Source organism: Pseudophryne corroboree, chromosome 12, assembly GCF_028390025.1.
Source record: "Pseudophryne corroboree isolate aPseCor3 chromosome 12, aPseCor3.hap2, whole genome shotgun sequence".
Taxonomy (NCBI): domain Eukaryota; kingdom Metazoa; phylum Chordata; class Amphibia; order Anura; family Myobatrachidae; genus Pseudophryne; species Pseudophryne corroboree.
Genome location: NC_086455.1, coordinates 47,310,562 through 47,335,677, shown reverse-complemented (window position 1 = coordinate 47,335,677; position 25,116 = coordinate 47,310,562). Strand labels below are relative to the sequence as shown.

The window sequence follows — 25,116 nt, the reverse complement described above, 5'->3', positions numbered from 1 at the left end:
TTTGAAGTGAATTCTATGTTGATCTACTGTTGAGATAAGCATTTTTACGATGCACAGAAAAAACACAACAACTTCTTCAAACGCTGAAAGCAACCTGTGTGAGAGGGGTTAAAATTGCAAAACTGTTTTGGGATAGCCCAAGCTCAATATTCCCCCACTTCGTTTAAACTCACACTGTATGGTTTATTTATTACAAGTACAGTCTTGTTATTTAATAGCCACACTTTGAGGACTAGGCTATTATTTAAATGAATCACCTGTCATTTCCACGTAACATCTTGGGATCAAAATATCTATAGTCATCTGTCTCCTGCAATACAACAAAAGAACATTATAATTGAAATTTAATGTTGTAACCAGTCCGTAAATTTACTGTCAAAAATTAAACATTTGTCAGTAAAAATAAATATAAAATATGTAAACTATGAAATCTTAATTACTAAAACTACATAAAATGGATTCATTTAAAGTGAGGCATTAATGCAGACAGAAGGTGCATCTTGACAGAGCTATGTTATGTTGTAGAGGCGCAACTGTAAATGTGAGGACAGATACGGAATTGGGATGGCTGTCAGTAAATCCTCAGATTGTAATAAAAAAAAAAGTCATGGTTTGATTACTTATAGATGATATGATTGCAAAATTGAGTTAACGCTATTCTTAATTAACATTGTATCTTCCAAAACTGAAAAAAATAAGAATTTACTTACCGATAATTCTATTTCTCGGAGTCCGTAGTGGATGCTGGGGTTCCTGAAAGGACCATGGGGAATAGCGGCTCCGCAGGAGACAGGGCACAAAAGTAAAGCTTTCCGATCAGGTGGTGTGCACTGGCTCCTCCCCCTATGACCCTCCTCCAAGCCAGTTAGGTACTGTGCCCGGACGAGCGTACACAATAAGGGAGGAATTTTGAATCCCGGGTAAGACTCATACCAGCCACACCAATCACACCGTACAACTTGTGATCTAAACCCAGTTAACAGTATGATAACAGCGGAGCCTCTGAAAAGATGGCTCACAACAATAATAACCCGATTTTTGTAACTATGTACAAGTATTGCAGATAATCCGCACTTGGGATGGGCGCCCAGCATCCACTACGGACTCCGAGAAATAGAATTATCGGTAAGTAAATTCTTATTTTCTCTATCGTCCTAGTGGATGCTGGGGTTCCTGAAAGGACCATGGGGATTATACCAAAGCTCCCAAACGGGCGGGAGAGTGCGGATGACTCTGCAGCACCGAATGAGAGAACTCCAGGTCCTCCTTAGCCAGGGTATCAAATTTGTAGAATTTAGCAAACGTGTTTGCCCCTGACCAAGTAGCTGCTCGGCAAAGTTGTAAAGCCGAGACCCCTCGGGCAGCCGCCCAAGATGAGCCCACCTTCCTTGTGGAATGGGCATTTACATATTTTGGCTGTGGCAGGCCTGCCACAGAATGTGCAAGCTGAATTGTATTACACATCCAACTAGCAATAGTCTGCTTAGAAGCAAGAGCACCCAGTTTGTTGGGTGCATACAGGATAACAGCAAGTCAGTTTTCCTGACTCCAGCCGTCCTGGAACATATTTTCAGGGCCCTGACAACATCTAGCAACTTGGAGTCCTCCAAGTCCCTAGTAGGTGCAAGGCACCACAATAAGCTGGTTCAGGTGAAACACTGACACCACCTTAGGGAGAGAACTGGGGACGAGTCCGCAGCTCTGCCCTGTCCGAATGGACAAACAGATATGGGCTTTTTTGAGAAAAAAAACACCAATTTGACACTCGCCTGGTCCAGGCCAGGGCCAAGAGCATGGTCACTTTTCATGTGAGATGCTTCAAATCCACAGATTTGACTGGTTTTAAACCAATGTGATTTGAGGAATCCCAGAACTACGTTGAGATCCCACAGTGCCACTGGAGGCACAAAAGGGGGTTGTATATGCAATACTCCCTTGACAAACTTCTGGACTTCAGGAACTGAAGCCAATTCTTTCTGGAAGAAAATCGACAGGGCCGAAATTTGAACCTTAATGGACCCCAATTTGAGGCCCATAGACACTCCTGTTTGCAGGAAATGCAGGAAACGACCGAGTTGAAATTTCTTTGTGGGGCCTTCCTGGCCTCACACCACGCAACATATTTTCGCCACATGTGGTGATAATGTTGTGCGGTCACCTCCTTTCTGGCTTTGACCAGGGTAGGAATGACCTCTTCCGGAATGCCTTTTTCCCTTAGGATCCGGCTTTCCACCGCCATGCCGACAAACGCAGCTGCGGTAAGTCTTGGAACAGACATGGTACTTGCTGAAGCAAGTCCCTTCTTAGCGGCAGAGGCCATAAGACCTCTGTAAGCATCTCTTGAAGTTCCGGGTACCAAGTCCTTCTTGGCCAATCCGGAGCCATGAGTATAGTTCTTACTCCTCTACGTCTTATAATTCTCAGCACCTTAGGTATGAGAAGCAGAGGAGGGAACACATACACCGACTTGGTACACCCACGGTGTTACCAGAACGTCCACAGCTATTGCCTGAGGGTCTCTTGACCTGGCGCAATACCTGTCCCGTTTTTTGTTCAGACGGGACGCCATCATGTCCACCTTTGGTATTTCCCAACGGTTTACAATCATGTGGAAAAAACTTCCACTCTCCCGGGTGGAGGTCGTGCCTGCTGAGGAAGTCTGCTTCCCAGTTTCCATTCCCGGAATGAAAACACTGCTGACAGTGCTATCACATGATTTTCCGCCCAGCGAAAATAAGATTTTACTTACCGATAAATCTATTTCTCGGAGTCCGTAGTGGATGCTGGGGTTCCTGAAAGGACCATGGGGAATAGCGGCTCCGCAGGAGACAGGGCACAAAAAGTAAAGCTTTTTCCGATCAGGTGGTGTGCACTGGCTCCTCCCCCTATGACCCTCCTCCAGACTCCAGTTAGGTACTGTGCCCGGACGAGCGTACACAATAAGGGAGGATTTTGAATCCCGGGTAAGACTCATACCAGCCACACCAATCACACCGTACAACTTGTGATCTAAACCCAGTTAACAGTATGATAACAGCGGAGCCTCTGAAAGATGGCTTCCTTCAACAATAACCCGAATTAGTTAACAATAACTATGTACAATTTATGCAGATAATCCGCACTTGGGATGGGCGCCCAGCATCCACTACGGACTCCGAGAAATAGATTTATCGGTAAGTAAAATCTTATTTTCTCTATCGTCCTAGTGGATGCTGGGGTTCCTGAAAGGACCATGGGGATTATACCAAAGCTCCCAAACGGGCGGGAGAGTGCGGATGACTCTGCAGCACCGAATGAGAGAACTCCAGGTCCTCCTTAGCCAGAGTATCAAATTTGTAAAATTTTACAAACGTGTTCTCCCCTGACCACGTAGCTGCTCGGCAAAGTTGTAATGCCGAGACCCCTCGGGCAGCCGCCCAAGATGAGCCCACCTTCCTTGTGGAGTGGGCCTTTACAGATTTAGGCTGTGGCAGGCCTGCCACAGAATGTGCAAGTTGGATTGTGCTACAGATCCAACGAGCAATCGTCTGCTTAGACGCCGGAGCACCCATCTTGTTGGGTGCATACAATATAAACAACGAGTCAGATTTTCTGACTCCAGCTGTCCTTGCAATATATATTTTTAATGCTCTGACAACGTCCAGTAACTTGGAGTCCTCCAAGTCACTTGTAGCCGCAGGCACTACAATAGGCTGGTTCAGATGAAATGCTGACACCACCTTAGGGAGAAAATGCGGACGAGTCCGCAGTTCTGCCCTGTCCGAATGGAAAATCAGATATGGGCTTTTGTAAGATAAAGCTGCCAATTCTGACACTCTCCTGGCAGAAGCCAGGGCTAGAAGCATGGTCACTTTCCATGTGAGATATTTCAAATCCACCTTTTTTAGTGGTTCAAACCAATGAGATTTTAGGAAATCCAAAACCACATTGAGATCCCACGGTGCCACTGGAGGCACCACAGGAGGCTGTATATGCAGCACTCCCTTAACAAAGGTCTGGACTTCAGGGACTGAAGCCAATTCTTTTTGAAAGAAAATCGACAGGGCCGAAATTTGAACCTTAATAGATCCCAATTTGAGACCCATTGACAATCCTGATTGCAGGAAATGTAGGAATCGACCCAGTTGAAATTCCTCCGTCGGAGCACTCCGATCTTCGCACCACGCAACATATTTTCGCCAAATTCGGTGATAATGTTGCACGGTTACTTCCTTCCTTGCTTTAATCAAAGTAGGAATGACTTCTTCCGGCATGCCTTTTTCCTTTAGGATCCGGCGTTCAACCGCCATGCCGTCAAACGCAGCCGCGGTAAGTCTTGAAACAGACAGGGACCCTGCTGAAGCAAGTCCCTCCTTAGAGGTAGAGGCCACGGATCTTCCGTGATCATCTCTTGAAGTTCCGGGTACCAAGTCCTTCTTGGCCAATCCGGAACCACTAGTATCGTTCTTACGCCTCTTTGCCGTATAATTCTCAATACTTTTGGTATGAGAGGCAGAGGAGGAAACACATACACCGACTGGTACACCCAAGGCGTTACCAGCGCGTCCACAGCTATTGCCTGCGGATCTCTTGACCTGGCGCAATACCTGTCCAGTTTTTTGTTGAGGCGAGACGCCATCATGTCCACCATTGGTCTTTCCCAACGGGTTACCAGCATGTGGAAGACTTCTGGATGAAGTCCCCACTCTCCCGGGTGAAGATCGTGTCTGCTGAGGAAGTCTGCTTCCCAGTTGTCCACTCCCGGGATGAACACTGCTGACAGTGCTATCACATGATTCTCTGCCCAGCGAAGAATCCTTGCAGCTTCTGCCATTGCACTCCTGCTTCTTGTGCCGCCCTGTCTGTTCACATGGGCGACTGCCGTGATGTTGTCCGACTGGATCAACACCGGTTTTCCCTGAAGCAGAGGTTCTGCCTGGCTTAGAGCATTGTATATTGCTCTTAGTTCCAGAATGTTTATGTGAAGAGACGTTTCCAGGCTCGTCCATACTCCCTGGAAGTTTCTTCCTTGTGTGACTGCTCCCCAGCCTCTCAGGCTGGCGTCCGTGGTCACCAGGATCCAATCCTGTATGCCGAATCTGCGGCCCTCCAATAGATGAGCACTCTGCAACCACCACAGAAGAGACACCCTTGTCCTTGGAGACAGGGTTATCCGCAGGTGCATCTGAAGATGCGACCCTGACCATTTGTTCAACAGATCCCTTTGGAAAATTCTCGCGTGGAATCTGCCGAATGGAATTGCTTCGTAAGAAGCCACCATTTTTCCCAGGACTCTTGTGCATTGATGTACAGACACCTTTCCTGGTTTTAGGAGGTTCCTGACAAGCTCGGATAACTCCTTGGCTTTTTCCTCCGGGAGAAAAACCTTTTTCTGAACCGTGTCCAGAATCATCCCTAGGAACAGCAGACGAGTTGTCGGCATTAACTGGGATTTTGGAATATTCAGAATCCACCCGTGCTGTTTTAGCACTTCTTGAGACAGTGCTAATCCCATCTCTAGCTGTTCTCTGGACCTCGCCCTTATTAGGAGATCGTCCAAGTATGGGATAATTAATACGCCTTTTCTTCGAAGAAGAAGAATCATCATCTCGGCCATTACCTTTGTAAAGATCCGAGGTGCCGTGGACAATCCGAACGGCAGCGTCTGAAACTGATAGTGACAGTTTTGTACAACGAACCTGAGGTACCCCTGGTGTGAGGGGTAAATTGGAACGTGGAGATACGCATCCTTGATGTCCAAGGATACCATAAAGTCCCCCTCTTCCAGGTTCGCTATCACTGCTCTGAGTGACTCCATTTTGAACTTGAACTTCTTTATGTACAGGTTCAAGGACTTCAGATTTAGAATAGGCCTTACCGAGCCATCCGGCTTCGGTACCACAAAAAGAGTGGAATAATACCCCTTCCCTTGTTGCAGAAGAGGTACCTTGACTATCACCTGCTGAGAGTACAGCTTGTGAATGGCTTCCAAAACCGTCTCCCTTTCGGAGGGGGACGTTGGTAAAGCAGACTTCAGGAAACGGCGAGGTGGATCTGTCTCTAATTCCAACCTGTATCCCTGAGATATTATCTGCAGGATCCAGGGATCTACTTGCGAGTGAGCCCACTGCGCGCTGTAATTTTTGAGACGACCCCCCACCGTCCCCGAATCCGCTTGAGAAGCCCCAGCGTCATGCTGAGGCTTTTGTAGAAGCCGGGGAGGGCTTCTGATCCTGGGAAGGAGCTGCGTGTTGCTGTCTCTTCCCTCGACCTTTGCCTCGTGGCAGATATGAATAGCCCTTTGCTCTCTTATTTTTAAAGGAACGAAAGGGCTGCGGTTGAAAAGTCGGTGCCTTTTTCTGTTGGGGAGTGACTTGAGGTAGAAAGGTGGATTTCCCGGCTGTAGCCGTGGCCACCAAATCTGATAGACCGACTCCAAATAACTCCTCCCCTTTATACGGCAAAACTTCCATATGCCGTTTTGAATCCGCATCGCCTGTCCACTGTCGCGTCCATAAAGCTCTTCTGGCCGAAATGGACATAGCACTTACCCGTGATGCCAGTGTGCATATATCCCTCTGTGCATCACGCATATAAAGAAATGCATCCTTTATTTGTTCTAACGACAGTAAAATATTGTCCCTGTCCAGGGTATCAATATTTTCAATCAGGGATTCTGACCAAACTACCCCCGCACTGCCCATCCAGGCAGTCGCTACAGCTGGTCGTAGTATAACACCTGCATGTGTGTATATACTTTTTTGGATATTTTCCATCCTCCTATCTGATGGATCTTTAAGTGCGGCCGTCTCAGGAGAGGGTAACGCCACTTGTTTAGATAAGCGTGTTAGCGCCTTGTCCACCCTAGGATGTGTTTCCCAGCGCTCCCTAACCTCTGGCGGGAAAGGGTATAATGCCAATAATTTCTTTGAAATTATCAGCTTTTTATCAGGGGCAACCCACGCTTCATTACACACGTCATTTAGTTCTTCTGATTCAGGAAAAACTATAGGTAGTTTTTTCATACCCCACATAATACCCTGTTTAGTGGTACCTGTAGTATCAGCTAAATGTAACGCCTCCTTCATTGCCAAAATCATATAACGTGTGGCCCTACTGGAAAATACGGTTGATTCGTCACCGTCACCACTGGAGTCATCGCCTGTGTCTGGGTCTGTGTCGACCGACTGAGGCAAAGGGCGTTTCACAGCCCCTGACGGTGTTTGAGTCGCCTGGACAGGCACTAATTGATTGTCCGGCCGTCTCATGTCGTCAAACGACTGCTTTAGCGTGTTGACACTATCCCGTAGTTCCATAAATAAAGGCATCCATTCTGGTGTCGACTCCCTAGGGGGTGACATCCTCATATTTGGCAATTGCTCCGCCTCCACACCAATATCGTCCTCATACATGTCGACACACACGTACCGACACACAGCAGACACACAGGGAATGCTCCTAACGAAGACAGGACCCACTAGCCCTTTGGGGAGACAGAGGGAGAGTTTGCCAGCACACACCAAAAGCGCTATATATATATCAGGGATAGCCTTATAATAAGTGCTCCCTTATAGCTGCTTTGTTATATCAAAATATCGCCATAAATGTGCCCCCCCCTCTCTGTTTTACCCTGTTTCTGTAGTGCAGTGCAGGGGAGAGACTTGGGAGCCGTCCTGACCAGCGGAGCTGTGAGAGGACATGGCGCCGTGTGCTGAGGAGATAGGCCCCGCCCCTTTTCCGGCGGGCTCGTCTCCCGCTATTTAGAAAAATTAGGCAGGGGTTAAATATCTCCATATAGCCTCTAGGGCTATATGTGAGGTATTTTTAGCCTTTATAGGTACTCATTTGCCTCCCAGGGCGCCCCCCTCCCAGCGCCCTGCACCCTCAGTGACTGCCGTGTGAAGTGTGCTGAGAGGAAAATGGCGCACAGCTGCAGTGCTGTGCGCTACCTTTAGAAGACTGCAGGAGTCTTCAGCCGCCGATTCTGGACCTCTTCTGATTTCAGCATCTGCAAGGGGGCCGGCGGCGTGGCTCCGGTGACCATCCAGGCTGTACCTGTGATCGTCCCTCTGGAGCTTGATGTCCAGTAGCCAAGAAACCAATCCATCCTGCACGCAGGTGAGTTGACTCCTTCTCCCCTCAGTCCCTCGCTGCAGTGATCCTGTTGCCAGCAGGAATCACTGTAAAATAAAAAACCTAGCTAAACTTTCTCTAAGCAGCTCTTTAGGAGAGCCACCTAGATTGCACCCTTCTCGGCCGGGCACAAAAATCTAACTGGAGTCTGGAGGAGGGTCATAGGGGGAGGAGCCAGTGCACACCACCTGATCGGAAAAAGCTTTACTTTTTGTGCCCTGTCTCCTGCGGAGCCGCTATTCCCCATGGTCCTTTCAGGAACCCCAGCATCCACTAGGACGATAGAGAAAAGTCCTTGCAGTTTTTGCCATTGCCCTCCTGCTTCTTGTGTCGCCCTGTCTGTTTACGTGGGCGACTGCCGTGATGTTTTTCCCACTGGATCAATACCGGCTGACCTTGAAGCAGAGGTCTTGCTAAGCTTAGAGCATTATAAATTTACCCTTAGCTCCAGTATATTTATGTGGAGAAAAGTCTCCAGACTTGATCACACTCCCTGAAAATTTTTTCCTTGTGTGACTGCTCCCCAGCCTCTCGGGCTGGGCTCCGTGGTCACCAGCATCCAATCCTGAATGCCGAATCTGCGGCCCTCTAGAAGATGAGCACTCTATAACCACCACAGGAGAGACACCCTTGTCCTTGGATATAGGGTTATCCGCTGATGCATCTGAAGATGCGATCCGGACCATTTGTCCAGCAGATCCCACTGAAAAGTTCTTGCGTGAAATCTGCCGAATGGAATTGCTTCGTAGGAAGCCACCATTTTTACCAGGACCCTTGTGCAATGATGCACTGTTTTTAGGAGGTTCCTGACTAGCTCGGATAACTCCCTGGCTTTCTCTTCCGGGAGAAACACCTTTTTCTGGACTGTGTCCAGAATCATCCCTAGGCACAGCAGACGTGTCGTCGGGATCAGCTGCGATTTTGGAATATTTAGAATCCACCCGTGCTGTTGTAGCAGTATCCGAGATAGTGCTACTCCGACCTCCAACTGTTCCCTGGACTATGCCCTTATCAGGAGATCGTCCAAGTAAGGGATAATTAAGACGCCTTTTCTTCGAAGAAGAATCATCATTTCGGCCATTACCTTGGTAAAGACCCGGGGTGCCGTGGACAATCCAAACGGCAGCGTCTGAAACTGATAGTGACAGTTCTGCACCACGAACCTGAGGTACCCTTAGTGAGAAGGGCAAATTTGGGACATAGAGGTAAGCATCCCTGATGTCCCGGGACACTATATAGTCCCCTTCTTCCTGGTTCGTTATCACTGCTCTGAGTGACTCCATCTTGATTTGAACCTTTGTAAGTGTTCAAAAATTTTTTTAGAATAAGTCTCACCTAGCCTTCTGGCTTCAGTACCACAATATAGTGTGGAATAATACCCCTTTTCTTGTAGTAGGAGGGGTAATTTAATTATCACCTGCTGGGAATACAGCTTGTGAATTTTTTCCCATACTGCCTCCTTGTCGGAGGGAGACCTTGGTAAAGCAGACTTCAGGAGCCTGCGAAGGGGAAACGTCTCGACATTCCAATCTGTACCCCTGGGATACTACTTGTAGGATCCAGGGGTCCTGTACGGTCTCAGCGCCATGCTGAGAACTTGTCAGAAGCGGTGGAACGCTTCTGTTCCTGGGAATGGGCTGCCTGCTGCAGTCTTCTTCCCTTTCCTCTATCCCTGGGCAGATATGATCTTATAGGGACGAAAGGACTGAGGCTGAAAAGACGGTGTCTTTTTCTGCAGAGATGTGACTTAGGGTAAAAACGGCGGATTTTCCAGCAGTTGCCGTGGCCACCAGGTCCGATGGACCGACCCCAAATAACTCCTCTTCCTTTATACGGCAATACACCCTTGTGCCGTTTGGAATCTGCATCACCTGACCACTGTCATGTCCATAACATCTTCTGGCAGATATGGACATCGCATTTACTCTTGATGCCAGAGTGCAAATATCCCTCTGTGCATCTCGCATATATAGAAATGCATCCTTTAAATGCTCTATAGTCAATAAAATACTGTCCCTGTCAAGGGTATCAATATTTTTAGTCAGGGAATCCGACCAAGCCACCCCAGCTCTGCACATCCAGGCTGAGGCGATCGCTGGTCGCAGTATAACACCAGTATGTGTGTATATACTTTTTATGATATTTTCCAGCCTCCTGTCAGCTGGTCCTTGAGGACGGCCCTATCTATAGACGGTACCGCCACTTGTTTTGATAAGCGTGTGAGCGCCTTATCCACCCTAAGGGGTGTTTCCCAACGCGCCCTAACTTCTGGCGGGAAAGGGTATACCGCCCATAATTTTCTATCGGGGGGAACCCACGCATCATCACACACTTTATTTAATTTATCTGATTCAGGAAAAACTACGGTAGTTTTTTCACATCCCACATAATACCCTCTTTTGTGGTACTTGTAGTATCAGAAATATGAAACACCTCCTTCATTGCCTTTAACGTGTGGCCCTAATAAGGAATACGTTTGTTTATTCACCGTCGACACTGGATTCAGTGTCCCTGTCTGTGTCTGTGTCGACCGACTAAAGTAAACGGGCGTTTTAAAAACCCCTGACGGTGTTTTTGAGACGTCTGGACCGGTACTAATTGTTTGTCGGCCGTCTCATGTCGTCAACCGACCTTGCAGCGTGTTGACATTATCACGTAATTCCCTAAATAAGCCATCCATTCCGGTGTCGACTCCCTAGAGAGTGACATCACCATTACAGGCAATTGCTCCGCCTCCTCACCAACATCGTCCTCATACATGTCGACACACACGTACCGACACACAGCACACACACAGGGAATGCTCTGATAGAGGACAGGACCCACTAGCCCTTTGGAGAGACAGAGGGAGAGTTTACCAGCACACACCAAAAACGCTATAATTATATAGGGACAACCTTATATAAGTGTTTTCCCTTATAGCATCTTTTTTATATATTTCTAACGCCAAATTAGTGCCCCCCCTCTCTGTTTTAACCCTGTTTCTGTAGTGCAGTGCAGGGGAGAGCCTGGGAGCCTTCCCTCCAGCCTTTCTGTGAGGGAAAATGGCGCTGTGTGCTGAGGAGATAGGCCCCGCCCCTTTTTCGGCGGCCTCGTCTCCCGCTCTTAACGGATTCTGGCAGGGGTTAAATATCTCCATATAGCCTCCGGAGGCTATATGTGAGGTATTTTTAGCCAAAATAGGTATTCATTTGCCTCCCAGGGCGCCCCCCTCCCAGCGCCCTGCACCCTCAGTGACTGCCGTGTGAAGTGTGCTGAGAGGAAAATGGCGCACAGCTGCAGTGCTGTGCGCTACCTTTAGAAGACTGAGGGGTCTTCTGCCGCCGATTCTGGACCTCTTCTTACTTCAGCATCTGCAAGGGGGCCGGCGGCAAGGCTCCGGTGACCATCCAGGCTGTACCTGTGATCGTCCCTCTGGAGCTGATGTCCAGTAGCCAAGAAGCCAATCCATCCTGCACGCAGGTGAGTTCACTTCTTCTCCCCTAAGTCCCTCGTTGCAGTGATCCTGTTGCCAGCAGGACTCACTGTAAAATAAAAAACCTAAGCTAAACTTTTCTAAGCAGCTCTTTAGGAGAGCCACCTAGATTGCACCCTTCTCGGCCGGGCACAAAAATCTAACTGGCTTGGAGGAGGGTCATAGGGGGAGGAGCCAGTGCACACCACCTGATCGGAAAGCTTTACTTTTGTGCCCTGTCTCCTGCGGAGCCGCTATTCCCCATGGTCCTTTCAGGAACCCCAGCATCCACTAGGACGATAGAGAAATGTACATATATTTCTAACAGTTACGTTTATCTTGCACTCTTTCCTCAGGAATATAGTCATCCTTGTTTATCCCTGAGGAAAGTATACTAGATATACTGAAAGGTTGGCTCTGTTTTCATACACACAACATTGTGAAAATTATGTTGATGACACTTGTTTATGAGTGTCACAGTAGCACATAGAATGATATGCATAATGCAGTTTGGTTACAATGTGCATTAGAGAGTTCTAGAAACCACGCCAGTACAAGAACTGTTCATCAGGACTTTAATGGATTGTGCTTCATAGCCGAGGAGCCGTACACAAGACTCAAATTATCACACACAATGCCAAACGTCAGCTAAAGTTGCGTAAAGTACACTGGCATTGGACTCTGGAACAGTGGAAATGTATTCCCTGGAGTGACGAATAACGCTTCTCCATCTGCCAGTCTGATGAATGAATCTGGGTTTAGCAGATGCCAGGAGAACAATTCCTGCTAAAATGTGTACTGCCAACTGTAAAAAGTGGAGGAGGAACAATGGCATGGGGTAGTTTATCATGGTTTGGCCTAGGCTCCTTAGTTCCACTAAAGGAAAACTTAAATGTTACTGCATACAGTGATGCTCTAGAGAATTGTGTTCTGCCATCAAAACAGTATGGGTAAGGTCCTTTCTTGTTTCAGAATTACAATACACAAAACAAGGTTGATCAAAAAATGGTTTGATATGGAAGAACTTGATGGCCTGCACAAAACCCTGACCTTGGCCAAACGGAACACCTTTGGGATGAACTTGAATGCTAACAAACCTTATTCCCCAACATCAGTGCCTGACCTCACTAAGGGGTCTATTTAGTAAGCCTTGGATGGAGATAAAGTCGCTGGAGATAAAGTACCAGCCAGTCGGCTCCTAACTGCCATGTCACAGGCTGTGTTTGAAAAATGACAGTTAGGAGCTGATTGGCTGGTACTTTATCTCCAGCGATTTTATCGCCATCCAAGTCTTAGTAAATAGACCCCTAACTCTCCTATGGCTGAATAGATGCAACTCCCTGCAGCTCTTGCGAAAGCCTTACCAAAAGAGTGGAGGGAGTTACGGCAGCAGAGGGAGACCAAAGCAATATAAATGCCCTTGTTTTCAGGAGAAGATGTATAACAAGCACATATGGGTGTGATGTCTGTGTGTCCACAGAATTCTGGACATGTAATGTCGATATTAAAACATACATTATTTTATATTAAACAAAGAATAAACACACAGATAACATGGGTAACACCTATTTCACCTAAATTACGTTCCCCAACAGAAGAGCGCAAAACAACACGTGCATTTTGGCCTTTGGGTATGAAGTAACCAAATCTTTATGCTTCAGTTGACTATAAAAAAAATAAATCTGCAAAATATCAAATTGAACCACTCTAATTTCATGTTAAAATAAAGCAGGAGGGGATTATTTGGTAATTCTTTGACTACAGAGGTACTATAAAGCAAAAATGATTATTGTGTCCCAAACCCAATGCTCGATCCGGTACATCTCCGCTTTGGAGTATTTGGAAGGGACACAAATAACCTAATCCGACGCAGTACGGCTCTCCAACAGCAAACGGTTAAAGCTGCCTTTGTAAGTGGGTTGGACCACGTACATGAAGATCAGAATTTATACACAAACACATGGCCCCCAGAGCCTAAAGTTTACGAGCTCCTGGCAACTGAGTCAGCTTTAAGGAGGGCGTCCGGCTGGGGCAGACGTTCTTTCCAAAACACAAGCACATTTTTTTCTTTCCTTCCCCTTTTTACTTGCAGCTGGGAGCAAATAAAATAAAACCATCAATAACAAAAATATAAACATACAAGAAGGAAAATAAAAACAACTGGTAGGAACAGACCGATCTTGAAACACTTTAATATATTTATGATGCTAGGAAGTTGGATGTAATAAAGTCGATTTTGAGCCAGTATGTGTTAAAACGGTTGAAAATATTGCATACCGTTCTCTTCTGAGAGTGACTGTCAAACCTAACTTTAAAAAAACTATTTACCATCTCTATTTTAGAATTGCATACACATCATACAGTTCTATGACAGTAGCCAAATACAAAGTAGGGACAATTTATCCTATTCACTCCAACAGTGTAAACCATTTTCTTACCAGATTGGATTTGACCTCCATGAGGCTATCAAGTACTCGAGTAACTGGCAAGTTCTATGAAGATAAAAATAAGTGCACAAAAATGAGTTTATAGAATTCAGCAGAACATGGGCTAATGCTGTATATATTGCAGAGGAACTCTGAAAATATGCTAATGAAGCAGCCGCTGTTATGGGAATAGAGATGCCGATCGGCAGTGTCTCTAATCCACCGCTTGCGCACAAAGATGCACCGCCAAACCTCAGAGAAACATTATGGTTGCTCAGAATATCTGTTGCAACTAAGCTGCCGGAGCCATTACAACTGTGAATAAAAATGTAGTCGCTGGCAGGGAAACACCCACAATACGCTTGTGACTCGCCTGCGTTGGCTACCTCTACCTTTCTTACCTCTAATAAATGCACACTGTCCATCCAAATTTGCACTGTGACCACTTTCGCAAGACTACCACGGCGCACGCACAGTGAGATTCAGAAACATGCGCAAAACCAAATAAAATCGCTCAACTGCACAAACATCCGCACTGGGCTCAGTTAGTGTGCACGGCTGAATCAGGCCCACAATGCAGTAGGTTTCCGGTATGGGTAGTATATACACAGTATAAATAAGTATTTTTGTGGGGAGAATTCTATTTAAATATCTTTGCTGTAACAGGGGCTTGTCACAGCTTGTTTGTTCCATAAAACATTATGTAATGGAATACGCGCTTACAATGTGTCTACTACAAAAATTTTGTAACAAATATACAGAACTAAAAGGCAAGTATACAAGGTACGTCTTGTCACTGGAAAAAACACGCCCGTATTCAGGCAACAGTGGCTCTCTAGTGGCTGTAGAACTACAGTTCCCAGCACCCATGCCAACCTTTAGACCTGTAGATTCACAAAAACAACTGGAATACCACAGGTTGTATAACTGGTTGTTTTTTTTTTGGCAAAACGTTGCCTGGCGATAGAGAAGAGTCCATAAATCTATTGTGTGAGCTTCAAATTAGGCATCTCTGTTTAGCATGTCTTGACCTATTACTGCCATTACACAGTATATGTTGTTATTCTTTAGAGTACCGCAGGACAACTGAGTGAAGATACAATTTAAAATTCCACAGACATATATTGCTGGCTGCGGATATTCTTCAATTTACAGCTGACGTTCTCAGAGTGGACACATTTACTAGGGGCTCAGTGGGAGATGTGACAGAAAGTTCTGTGCATAGTGCTTATATCAAATGTCCAAACACATTCACAAAGGGTCTTGTTTTGAGCGGCCAAAACAAACAGGATAGGAGAACTGGGCAGGATGGGAAGGTGGCTGCATTAACCCGTATGCTGATGGGAACACAAAGATTCCCAAGCTCTACAGCACTGAACAGTGGAATGACAACCTTACTACCAATATGATTAGCATTCGTCTAAATGCAGACTGTGTGCTTTGTGCTGGATTAGACTTGCACAGCTGTGTGTGTCTGGTGCACCACAGAATAATGTCACGATGGAGACTGCTTTACATTTACACTCAACTCTGTGTGCAGTCACTCATGGTTATTCTTTCCTATGAAGCTCAATTACATTTTCATCAAGCATCACTAGCAGGTGGGATATGCCTGCCTATTGATCTTACACTTGTCAAAATAATTCCCGTTCCTTAGGCTGTTTACCTGCTGCTTTAGAACCAAGTTTTTCACCCCCTCCATGACAAACTGTGACCCCGTATTCATGACTCTGGAGAGCAGTCTGGAAGTACAAAAAAGAAGACAGGGTATAAAGAGATGCGCCCCTGGTGCCAGCTTCTCCTCCCTAAAAGGGGCTTCATAGAAGAGGGACTTTGTACCGGAATAAACAGTGTGTAGCTTTGAAACGTTCAGCAGTGGATGAGTCTGTGTGTTATATCTGACGCTACCAAGGGGGAAGGGAGTAAGGGGACAAGAGACCCACTGTGGTTGAAGGGATCTGGGACATGCTGACCCCTGGCAATATCTGCAGACTGCCAATAAAATTAAAAAAAATGGCACAGAACTACTTTGTCCTAATTGGTGATGGAATTCTAGATGGCACAATATTAGCGGGAGAGCTGCAATCTAATGCGCAAGAGTCACATACTGGAGACTAGAGATGAAAGATAGGACAAAAAGCAGGTTACCTCGTGAGCAAGAAATTCTTATGCAAGGCCAAAAAAATAAACTCCCCAGTCAAATTCAACAGGTCCTAACCATCTGTTCTCACCATGCTGTTTTCTGTACCATTTAATTCCTAGGACTAAACATCGGGAGCGAGTTTCACACTGTATCACCGGTGCTACTGTAGCAAATCTCCCACTTACAGGGACTAGTAACTTTTAAAGGAATATTTTCCCATCATGCTAAACTATTGTCAGGTTGAGAATGTGAATATTCAGAGTGAAAGATCTAAAATTTGGATTCAGCAAAATTACAAGTAAGGGGGATTTAGATTAGGTTATTATAACCTGTGTATTATCTGCTCTCTATTGGTAAAATAATTTGAGTTTAAATGAAAGAAACTGGAAGAACAGTTAAAATAAGATTTTACTTACCGATAAATCTATTTCTCGGAGTCCGTAGTGGATGCTGGGGTTCCTGAAAGGACCATGGGGAATAGCGGCTCCGCAGGAGACAGGGCACAAAAAGTAAAGCTTTTTCCGATCAGGTGGTGTGCACTGGCTCCTCCCCCTATGACCCTCCTCCAGACTCCAGTTAGGTACTGTGCCCGGACGAGCGTACACAATAAGGGAGGATTTTGAATCCCGGGTAAGACTCATACCAGCCACACCAATCACACCGTACAACTTGTGATCTAAACCCAGTTAACAGTATGATAACAGCGGAGCCTCTGAAAGATGGCTTCCTTCAACAATAACCCGAATTAGTTAACAATAACTATGTACAATTTATGCAGATAATCCGCACTTGGGATGGGCGCCCAGCATCCACTACGGACTCCGAGAAATAGATTTATCGGTAAGTAAAATCTTATTTTCTCTATCGTCCTAGTGGATGCTGGGGTTCCTGAAAGGACCATGGGGATTATACCAAAGCTCCCAAACGGGCGGGAGAGTGCGGATGACTCTGCAGCACCGAATGAGAGAACTCCAGGTCCTCCTTAGCCAGAGTATCAAATTTGTAAAATTTTACAAACGTGTTCTCCCCTGACCACGTAGCTGCTCGGCAAAGTTGTAATGCCGAGACCCCTCGGGCAGCCGCCCAAGATGAGCCCACCTTCCTTGTGGAGTGGGCCTTTACAGATTTAGGCTGTGGCAGGCCTGCCACAGAATGTGCAAGTTGGATTGTGCTACAGATCCAACGAGCAATCGTCTGCTTAGACGCCGGAGCACCCATCTTGTTGGGTGCATACAATATAAACAACGAGTCAGATTTTCTGACTCCAGCTGTCCTTGCAATATATATTTTTAATGCTCTGACAACGTCCAGTAACTTGGAGTCCTCCAAGTCACTTGTAGCCGCAGGCACTACAATAGGCTGGTTCAGATGAAATGCTGACACCACCTTAGGGAGAAAATGCGGACGAGTCCGCAGTTCTGCCCTGTCCGAATGGAAAATCAGATATGGGCTTTTGTAAGATAAAGCTGCCAATTCTGACACTCTCCTGGCAGAAGCCAGGGCTAGAAGCATGGTCACTTTCCATGTGAGATATTTCAAATCCACCTTTTTTAGTGGTTCAAACCAATGAGATTTTAGGAAATCCAAAACCACATTGAGATCCCACGGTGCCACTGGAGGCACCACAGGAGGCTGTATATGCAGCACTCCCTTAACAAAGGTCTGGACTTCAGGGACTGAAGCCAATTCTTTTTGAAAGAAAATCGACAGGGCCGAAATTTGAACCTTAATAGATCCCAATTTGAGACCCATTGACAATCCTGATTGCAGGAAATGTAGGAATCGACCCAGTTGAAATTCCTCTGTCGGAGCACTCCGATCTTCGCACCACGCAACATATTTTCGCCAAATTCGGTGATAATGTTGCACGGTTACTTCCTTCCTTGCTTTAATCAAAGTAGGAATGACTTCTTCCGGCATGCCTTTTTCCTTTAGGATCCGGCGTTCAACCGCCATGCCGTCAAACGCAGCCGCGGTAAGTCTTGAAACAGACAGGGACCCTGCTGAAGCAAGTCCCTCCTTAGAGGTAGAGGCCACGGATCTTCCGTGATCATCTCTTGAAGTTCCGGGTACCAAGTCCTTCTTGGCCAATCCGGAACCACTAGTATCGTTCTTACGCCTCTTTGCCGTATAATTCTCAATACTTTTGGTATGAGAGGCAGAGGAGGAAAAACATACACCGACTGGTACACCCAAGGCGTTACCAGCGCGTCCACAGCTATTGCCTGCGGATCTCTTGACCTGGCGCAATACCTGTCCAGTTTTTTGTTGAGGCGAGACGCCATCATGTCCACCATTGGTCTTTCCCAACGGGTTACCAGCATGTGGAAGACTTCTGGATGAAGTCCCCACTCTCCCGGGTGAAGATCGTGTCTGCTGAGGAAGTCTGCTTCCCAGTTGTCCACTCCCGGGATGAACACTGCTGACAGTGCTATCACATGATTCTCTGCCCAGCGAAGAATCCTTGCAGCTTCTGCCATTGCACTCCTGCTTCTTGTGCCGCCCTGTCTGTTCACATGGGCGACTGCCGTGATGTTGTCCGACTGGATCAACACCGGTTTTCCCTGAAGCAGAGGTTCTGCCTGGCTTAGAGCATTGTATATTGCTCTTAGTTCCAGAATGTTTATGTGAAGAGACGTTTCCAGGCTCGTCCATACTCCCTGGAAGTTTCTTCCTTGTGTGACTGCTCCCCAGCCTCTCAGGCTGGCGTCCGTGGTCACCAGGATCCAATCCTGTATGCCGAATCTGCGGCCCTCCAATAGATGAGCACTCTGCAACCACCACAGAAGAGACACCCTTGTCCTTGGAGACAGGGTTATCCGCAGGTGCATCTGAAGATGCGACCCTGACCATTTGTTCAACAGATCCCTTTGGAAAATTCTTGCGTGGAATCTGCCGAATGGAATTGCTTCGTAAGAAGCCACCATTTTTCCCAGGACTCTTGTGCATTGATGTACAGACACCTTTCCTGGTTTTAGGAGGTTCCTGACAAGCTCGGATAACTCCTTGGCTTTTTCCTCCGGGAGAAAAACCTTTTTCTGAACCGTGTCCAGAATCATCCCTAGGAACAGCAGACGAGTTGTCGGCATTAACTGGGATTTTGGAATATTCAGAATCCACCCGTGCTGTTTTAGCACTTCCTGAGACAGTGCTAATCCCATCTCTAGCTGTTCTCTGGACCTCGCCCTTATTAGGAGATCGTCCAAGTATGGGATAATTAATACGCCTTTTCTTTGAAGAAGAATCATCATCTCGGCCATTACCTTTGTAAAGATCCGAGGTGCCGTGGACAATCCGAACGGCAGCGTCTGAAACTGATAGTGACAGTTTTGTACAACGAACCTGAGGTACCCCTGGTGTGAGGGGTAAATTGGAACGTGGAGATACGCATCCTTGATGTCCAAGGATACCATAAAGTCCCCCTCTTCCAGGTTCGCTATCACTGCTCTGAGTGACTCCATTTTGAACTTGAACTTCTTTATGTACAGGTTCAAGGACTTCAGATTTAGAATAGGCCTTACCGAGCCATCCGGCTTCGGTACCACAAAAAGAGTGGAATAATACCCCTTCCCTTGTTGCAGAAGAGGTACCTTGACTATCACCTGCTGAGAGTACAGCTTGTGAATGGCTTCCAACACCGTCTCCCTTTCGGAGGGGGACGTTGGTAAAGCAGACTTCAGGAAACGGCGAGGTGGATCTGTCTCTAATTCCAACCTGTATCCCTGAGATATTATCTGCAGGATCCAGGGATCTACTTGCGAGTGAGCCCACTGCGCGCTGTAATTTTTGAGACGACCCCCCACGGTCCCCGAGTCCGCTTGAGAAGCCCCAGCGTCATGCTGAGGCTTTTGTAGAAGCCGGGGAGGGCTTCTGATCCTGGGAAGGAGCTGCGTGTTGCTGTCTCTTCCCTCGACCTTTGCCTCGTGGCAGATATGAATAGCCCTTTGCTCTCTTATTTTTAAAGGAACGAAAGGGCTGCGGTTGAAAAGTCGGTGCCTTTTTCTGTTGGGGAGTGACTTGAGGTAGAAAGGTGGATTTCCCGGCTGTAGCCGTGGCCACCAAATCTGATAGACCGACTCCAAATAACTCCTCCCCTTTATACGGCAAAACTTCCATATGCCGTTTTGAATCCGCATCGCCTGTCCACTGTCGCGTCCATAAAGCTCTTCTGGCCGAAATGGACATAGCACTTACCCGTGATGCCAGTGTGCATATATCCCTCTGTGCATCACGCATATAAAGAAATGCATCCTTTATTTGTTCTAACGACAGTAAAATATTGTCCCTGTCCAGGGTATCAATATTTTCAATCAGGGATTCTGACCAAACTACCCCCGCACTGCCCATCCAGGCAGTCGCTACAGCTGGTCGTAGTATAACACCTGCATGTGTGTATATACTTTTTTGGATATTTTCCATCCTCCTATCTGATGGATCTTTAAGTGCGGCCGTCTCAGGAGAGGGTAACGCCACTTGTTTAGATAAGCGTGTTAGCGCCTTGTCCACCCTAGGAGGTGTTTCCCAGCGCTCCCTAACCTCTGGCGGGAAAGGGTATAATGCCAATAATTTCTTTGAAATTATCAGCTTTTTATCAGGGGCAACCCACGCTTCATTACACACGTCATTTAGTTCTTCTGATTCAGGAAAAACTATAGGTAGTTTTTTCATACCCCACATAATACCCTGTTTAGTGGTACCTGTAGTATTAGGTAAATGTAACGCCTCCTTCATTGCCAAAATCATATAACGTGTGGCCCTACTGGAAAATACGGTTGATTCGTCACCGTCACCACTGGAGTCATCGCCTGTGTCTGGGTCTGTGTCGACCGACTGAGGCAAAGGGCGTTTCACAGCCCCTGACGGTGTTTGAGTCGCCTGGACAGGCACTAATTGATTGTCCGGCCGTCTCATGTCGTCAAACGACTGCTTTAGTAGTTCCATAAATAAAGGCATCCATTCTGGTGTCGACTCCCTAGGGGGTGACATCCTCATATTTGGCAATTGCTCCGCCTCCACACCAATATCGTCCTCATACATGTCGACACACACGTACCGACACACAGCAGACACACAGGGAATGCTCCTAACGAAGACAGGACCCACTAGCCCTTTGGGGAGACAGAGGGAGAGTTTGCCAGCACACACCAAAAGCGCTATATATATATCAGGGATAGCCTTATAATAAGTGCTCCCTTATAGCTGCTTTGTTATATCAAAATATCGCCATAAATGTGCCCCCCCCTCTCTGTTTTACCCTGTTTCTGTAGTGCAGTGCAGGGGAGAGACTTGGGAGCCGTCCTGACCAGCGGAGCTGTGAGAGGAAATGGCGCCGTGTGCTGAGGAGATAGGCCCCGCCCCTTTTCCGGCGGGCTCGTCTCCCGCTATTTAGAAAAATTAGGCAGGGGTTAAATATCTCCATATAGCCTCTAGGGCTATATGTGAGGTATTTTTAGCCTTTATAGGTACTCATTTGCCTCCCAGGGCGCCCCCCTCCCAGCGCCCTGCACCCTCAGTGACTGCCGTGTGAAGTGTGCTGAGAGGAAAATGGCGCACAGCTGCAGTGCTGTGCGCTACCTTTAGAAGACTGCAGGAGTCTTCAGCCGCCGATTCTGGACCTCTTCTGATTTCAGCATCTGCAAGGGGGCCGGCGGCGTGGCTCCGGTGACCATCCAGGCTGTACCTGTGATCGTCCCTCTGGAGCTTGATGTCCAGTAGCCAAGAAACCAATCCATCCTGCACGCAGGTGAGTTGACTCCTTCTCCCCTCAGTCCCTCGCTGCAGTGATCCTGTTGCCAGCAGGAATCACTGTAAAATAAAAAACCTAGCTAAACTTTCTCTAAGCAGCTCTTTAGGAGAGCCACCTAGATTGCACCCTTCTCGGCCGGGCACAAAAATCTAACTGGAGTCTGGAGGAGGGTCATAGGGGGAGGAGCCAGTGCACACCACCTGATCGGAAAAAGCTTTACTTTTTGTGCCCTGTCTCCTGCGGAGCCGCTATTCCCCATGGTCCTTTCAGGAACCCCAGCATCCACTAGGACGATAGAGAAACTAGTGCTACTTTCTGCTAGTCATTGGCATTGGCTTATAAGTCTGTTTGTCTGACATTCGAAATAATGTTGACATTGAGAGTGTGGCATGTCGATCATGAGTTTCCCCCACAGGGATGACAACCCCAAATGCATCCTAACTAACCCTAAAACTAGGTGTCCACATTGTATCTGTCTACATATACACTGTCTACATATGTCATGTTAAGATTGTGTAATTGGTGACATGCTCAACGTCAACATTCTGTCCATGTCAACACTCTCATGTCGGCACTCTGAACATATACCATCAAAGCCCACAGATTTGCCCTAATAATCAGCAGCTGACAAGAAACAAACCAAGAGACCATGAGAACAGGACAAATAAGGCCAAGGGCAGACTAGCCATAAAGATTGGGGGTTTAGAGCCTACAGCACAGCCAAGGTTTGGGGTCATAACACAAAGAAAGTCGGGAAACACTTAAAAGTGCACACTTAACTAGCAGCAGCAAACAGCACAACTGTACCTGCTGCTTAAACAGATTGTGCTGCAAGCAAATACCAGCAACTGTGACACAAGGCTGCATGTCCAAGCAAAAAGATGGGGGATGTGGTGTCGGAGGGTCCCTAGATAACGGCACAAGGGGATGGCCTATGATGAGCGGCACAAGATATTTCCATGGGGAGAATAAAAGCCTGCTGCACATGAGGGATTTCCTGTCTGTTCTGCTCTTGGTTATAAACTGTAACAAAGTGGAACAAACTGGGACACACATAAAATGTTAAATTGAGCCTGTGGGTGGCACACTTCAAAAATGATCTTTAACACATAACTTGTGTTTTAGCAGTTGTTTTTTTCCCCAACTTTAACAAGCTGGAAGCAGTGAATGACTCTTAGTAAAAACTTGGGTCAGTCCTGGTCTAATAAACAATTGCAGAACTGAGATTTAAAGTGTGAAAGGCACAAGGCCTCCAAAGTACCTACCCTTTGGATTTAGTAGCACCAGTTCCATAGTTGGCTGGAGCGGACGCCATCTTTGCAAAGGCCCTATGTAGACAATCAGACACACACTGATGTTAGGGTTACCCTGTTCACCACACAACTGACTGCAACACTATAATACACAGTATACTTACTTCCACTGTTTAATGTAGTTTAAAGGTGCCAAGCTACAACCTGCATCTTCCAGGGCCTTCTTATACTGATCTAGGTCAGTCTGAAAAGGGAGAAATTAATGAGTATAAAGCCAAAAATTATACATTTTCTATTTAATCACTGAGAACCACTGGCCATCTATTTCACTGGAGCACTGCAGCACTGTATATATGTAGGTGCACACATACAGATTATACAAACTGATTAGACCCCCCCCCCCTTCCCCCAAGCATAATGGTGTGCTCCTGCAGCAGACATGTTTGTGAAGGCATAAAATAGGTAGAGGGACGCTGAATAGTTAATTTGCTAATGAGATGGCTTGTGGGAAGGAGCTAAGAGAGTTTGAAAAGGGGATCATCGTAGGGCAACGCGATGACATGTTACCAGGGCAAGGCTGGAATGGTATACAGAAAATTTGGTAACCCGGATGGGCTGGCCTTTTCGGAGTCCAGATGTTAATCCCATTGGGACGAGTTAGAGTGACCAGGGCATTCTAGACCTGTCACAGTTGTCACTGTACTTGAGGTGAAATGGCAAAACATACTGCCTGCTATTGTCCAGGAACTTGTGGACAATTTGCTAAGATGGTCTGCAATAATCACTGTATGTGGTGGACCTACAAAGCTCTCATTATCTATTTGCTCTCAATGTCCAATCACTTTTGTCTACATAGTGTATAATATATTGTAGTCAGCACCCTGTGCGCCCTTGCAATAGATGTACAGATTATATTTATGTATAATATATAAAATATGTGCGCGCGCTCTGGGAACCATTTACATGACTTAAGGCCCATATAGACGGGCCGATGTGGGAGAGATGCGTGCTGAGCGAACCGCTCGGCACACATCTCTCCCCCCTGAGCATGCGGGGGGAGACGGCGCTCATTTCACCCAGCGGGTGAAGTGAGCGACCTGCTAGATTGGCCTGCACGGCAGGCCAATCTAGCAACAGCGATAGCGATGCGCGGGGCTGCACAACGCTATCGCTGTAGGGGGTACACACGGAGCGATAATGCTTAAATTCTAAGCAATCTAGTCAGATTGCTTAGAATATCGCTCCGTGAGTACCCCCCTTTTAAAGCATTTAGAATCCAGTATGCAGTTGAGTGAAATGTTGGCTACATATCCAGGCAACAAAGAATCTATGAACTCACATGTAAACAATTTTCTCTATTTACATGTATTTCATCTTTTCTTAAAACCAACTGAGAAATGGACAAGCTGTATTGGAGATATGTTTCATTCAATTGCGTAATAAAGGGATAGATAGCTGTGTCTCCTTCCTGTAAGATCACCAACATTGCAATATATGCAACATTTGATATTTAAAAATGGCATACACTATCTAAACCATGTGCTATTATTCACGGTATGAATGAGACCTAACGTTAACGAAAAATAATGTTTGTGTATTGGGGGATGATGTAGCTCACTCCCATTGTGTCTGTGGTATACTGTATTGTATGTTCTCTGAATACCAAATAGGATTTATGGCCAGACCAAACAGGAAGCCGTATCGGAGAAAACACAGCTCATATGTGAGAAAGAAGACACCCTCTGGGAGGGAAAGGACCATAAGATCCCCTTGAGGGGCGGATGGATAAAAATAGAAATGTAAAAAAAACCAAAACATTCTTTAGTCTCCATGGACAATAGACATTTGTTGGGTTAAAACGGCAAAAATGTTTATAAGCTCATTAAGAATGCAGCATTCAGACATATCACTTGTATACAGGATATGCACAAGCCACTTCCCTTAAGAGGACTAATTTATTAGCTTGTACATGTCCTCGTAAA

At 46.5% G+C, this 25,116-nt stretch overlaps 1 protein-coding gene across 3 annotated transcripts in view; it reads right to left on the bottom strand.

Annotated features, from left to right (window-relative positions):
* SCFD1 (sec1 family domain containing 1) overlaps positions 1-25,116 on the bottom strand; it is a 194,554-nt gene that overhangs the window by 6,569 nt on the left and 162,869 nt on the right. For all 3 annotated transcript variants that reach the window (XM_063947445.1, XM_063947446.1, XM_063947447.1), the window contains exons 17-21: positions 23,299-23,378; positions 23,147-23,209; positions 15,659-15,734; positions 14,005-14,058; positions 258-310 (exon numbers count right to left, since the gene is read on the bottom strand). In XM_063947445.1, coding sequence (XP_063803515.1) covers positions 258-310; positions 14,005-14,058; positions 15,659-15,734; positions 23,147-23,209; positions 23,299-23,378 — 326 coding nt within the window. The remainder of the gene's footprint in view (positions 1-257; positions 311-14,004; positions 14,059-15,658; positions 15,735-23,146; positions 23,210-23,298; positions 23,379-25,116) is intronic.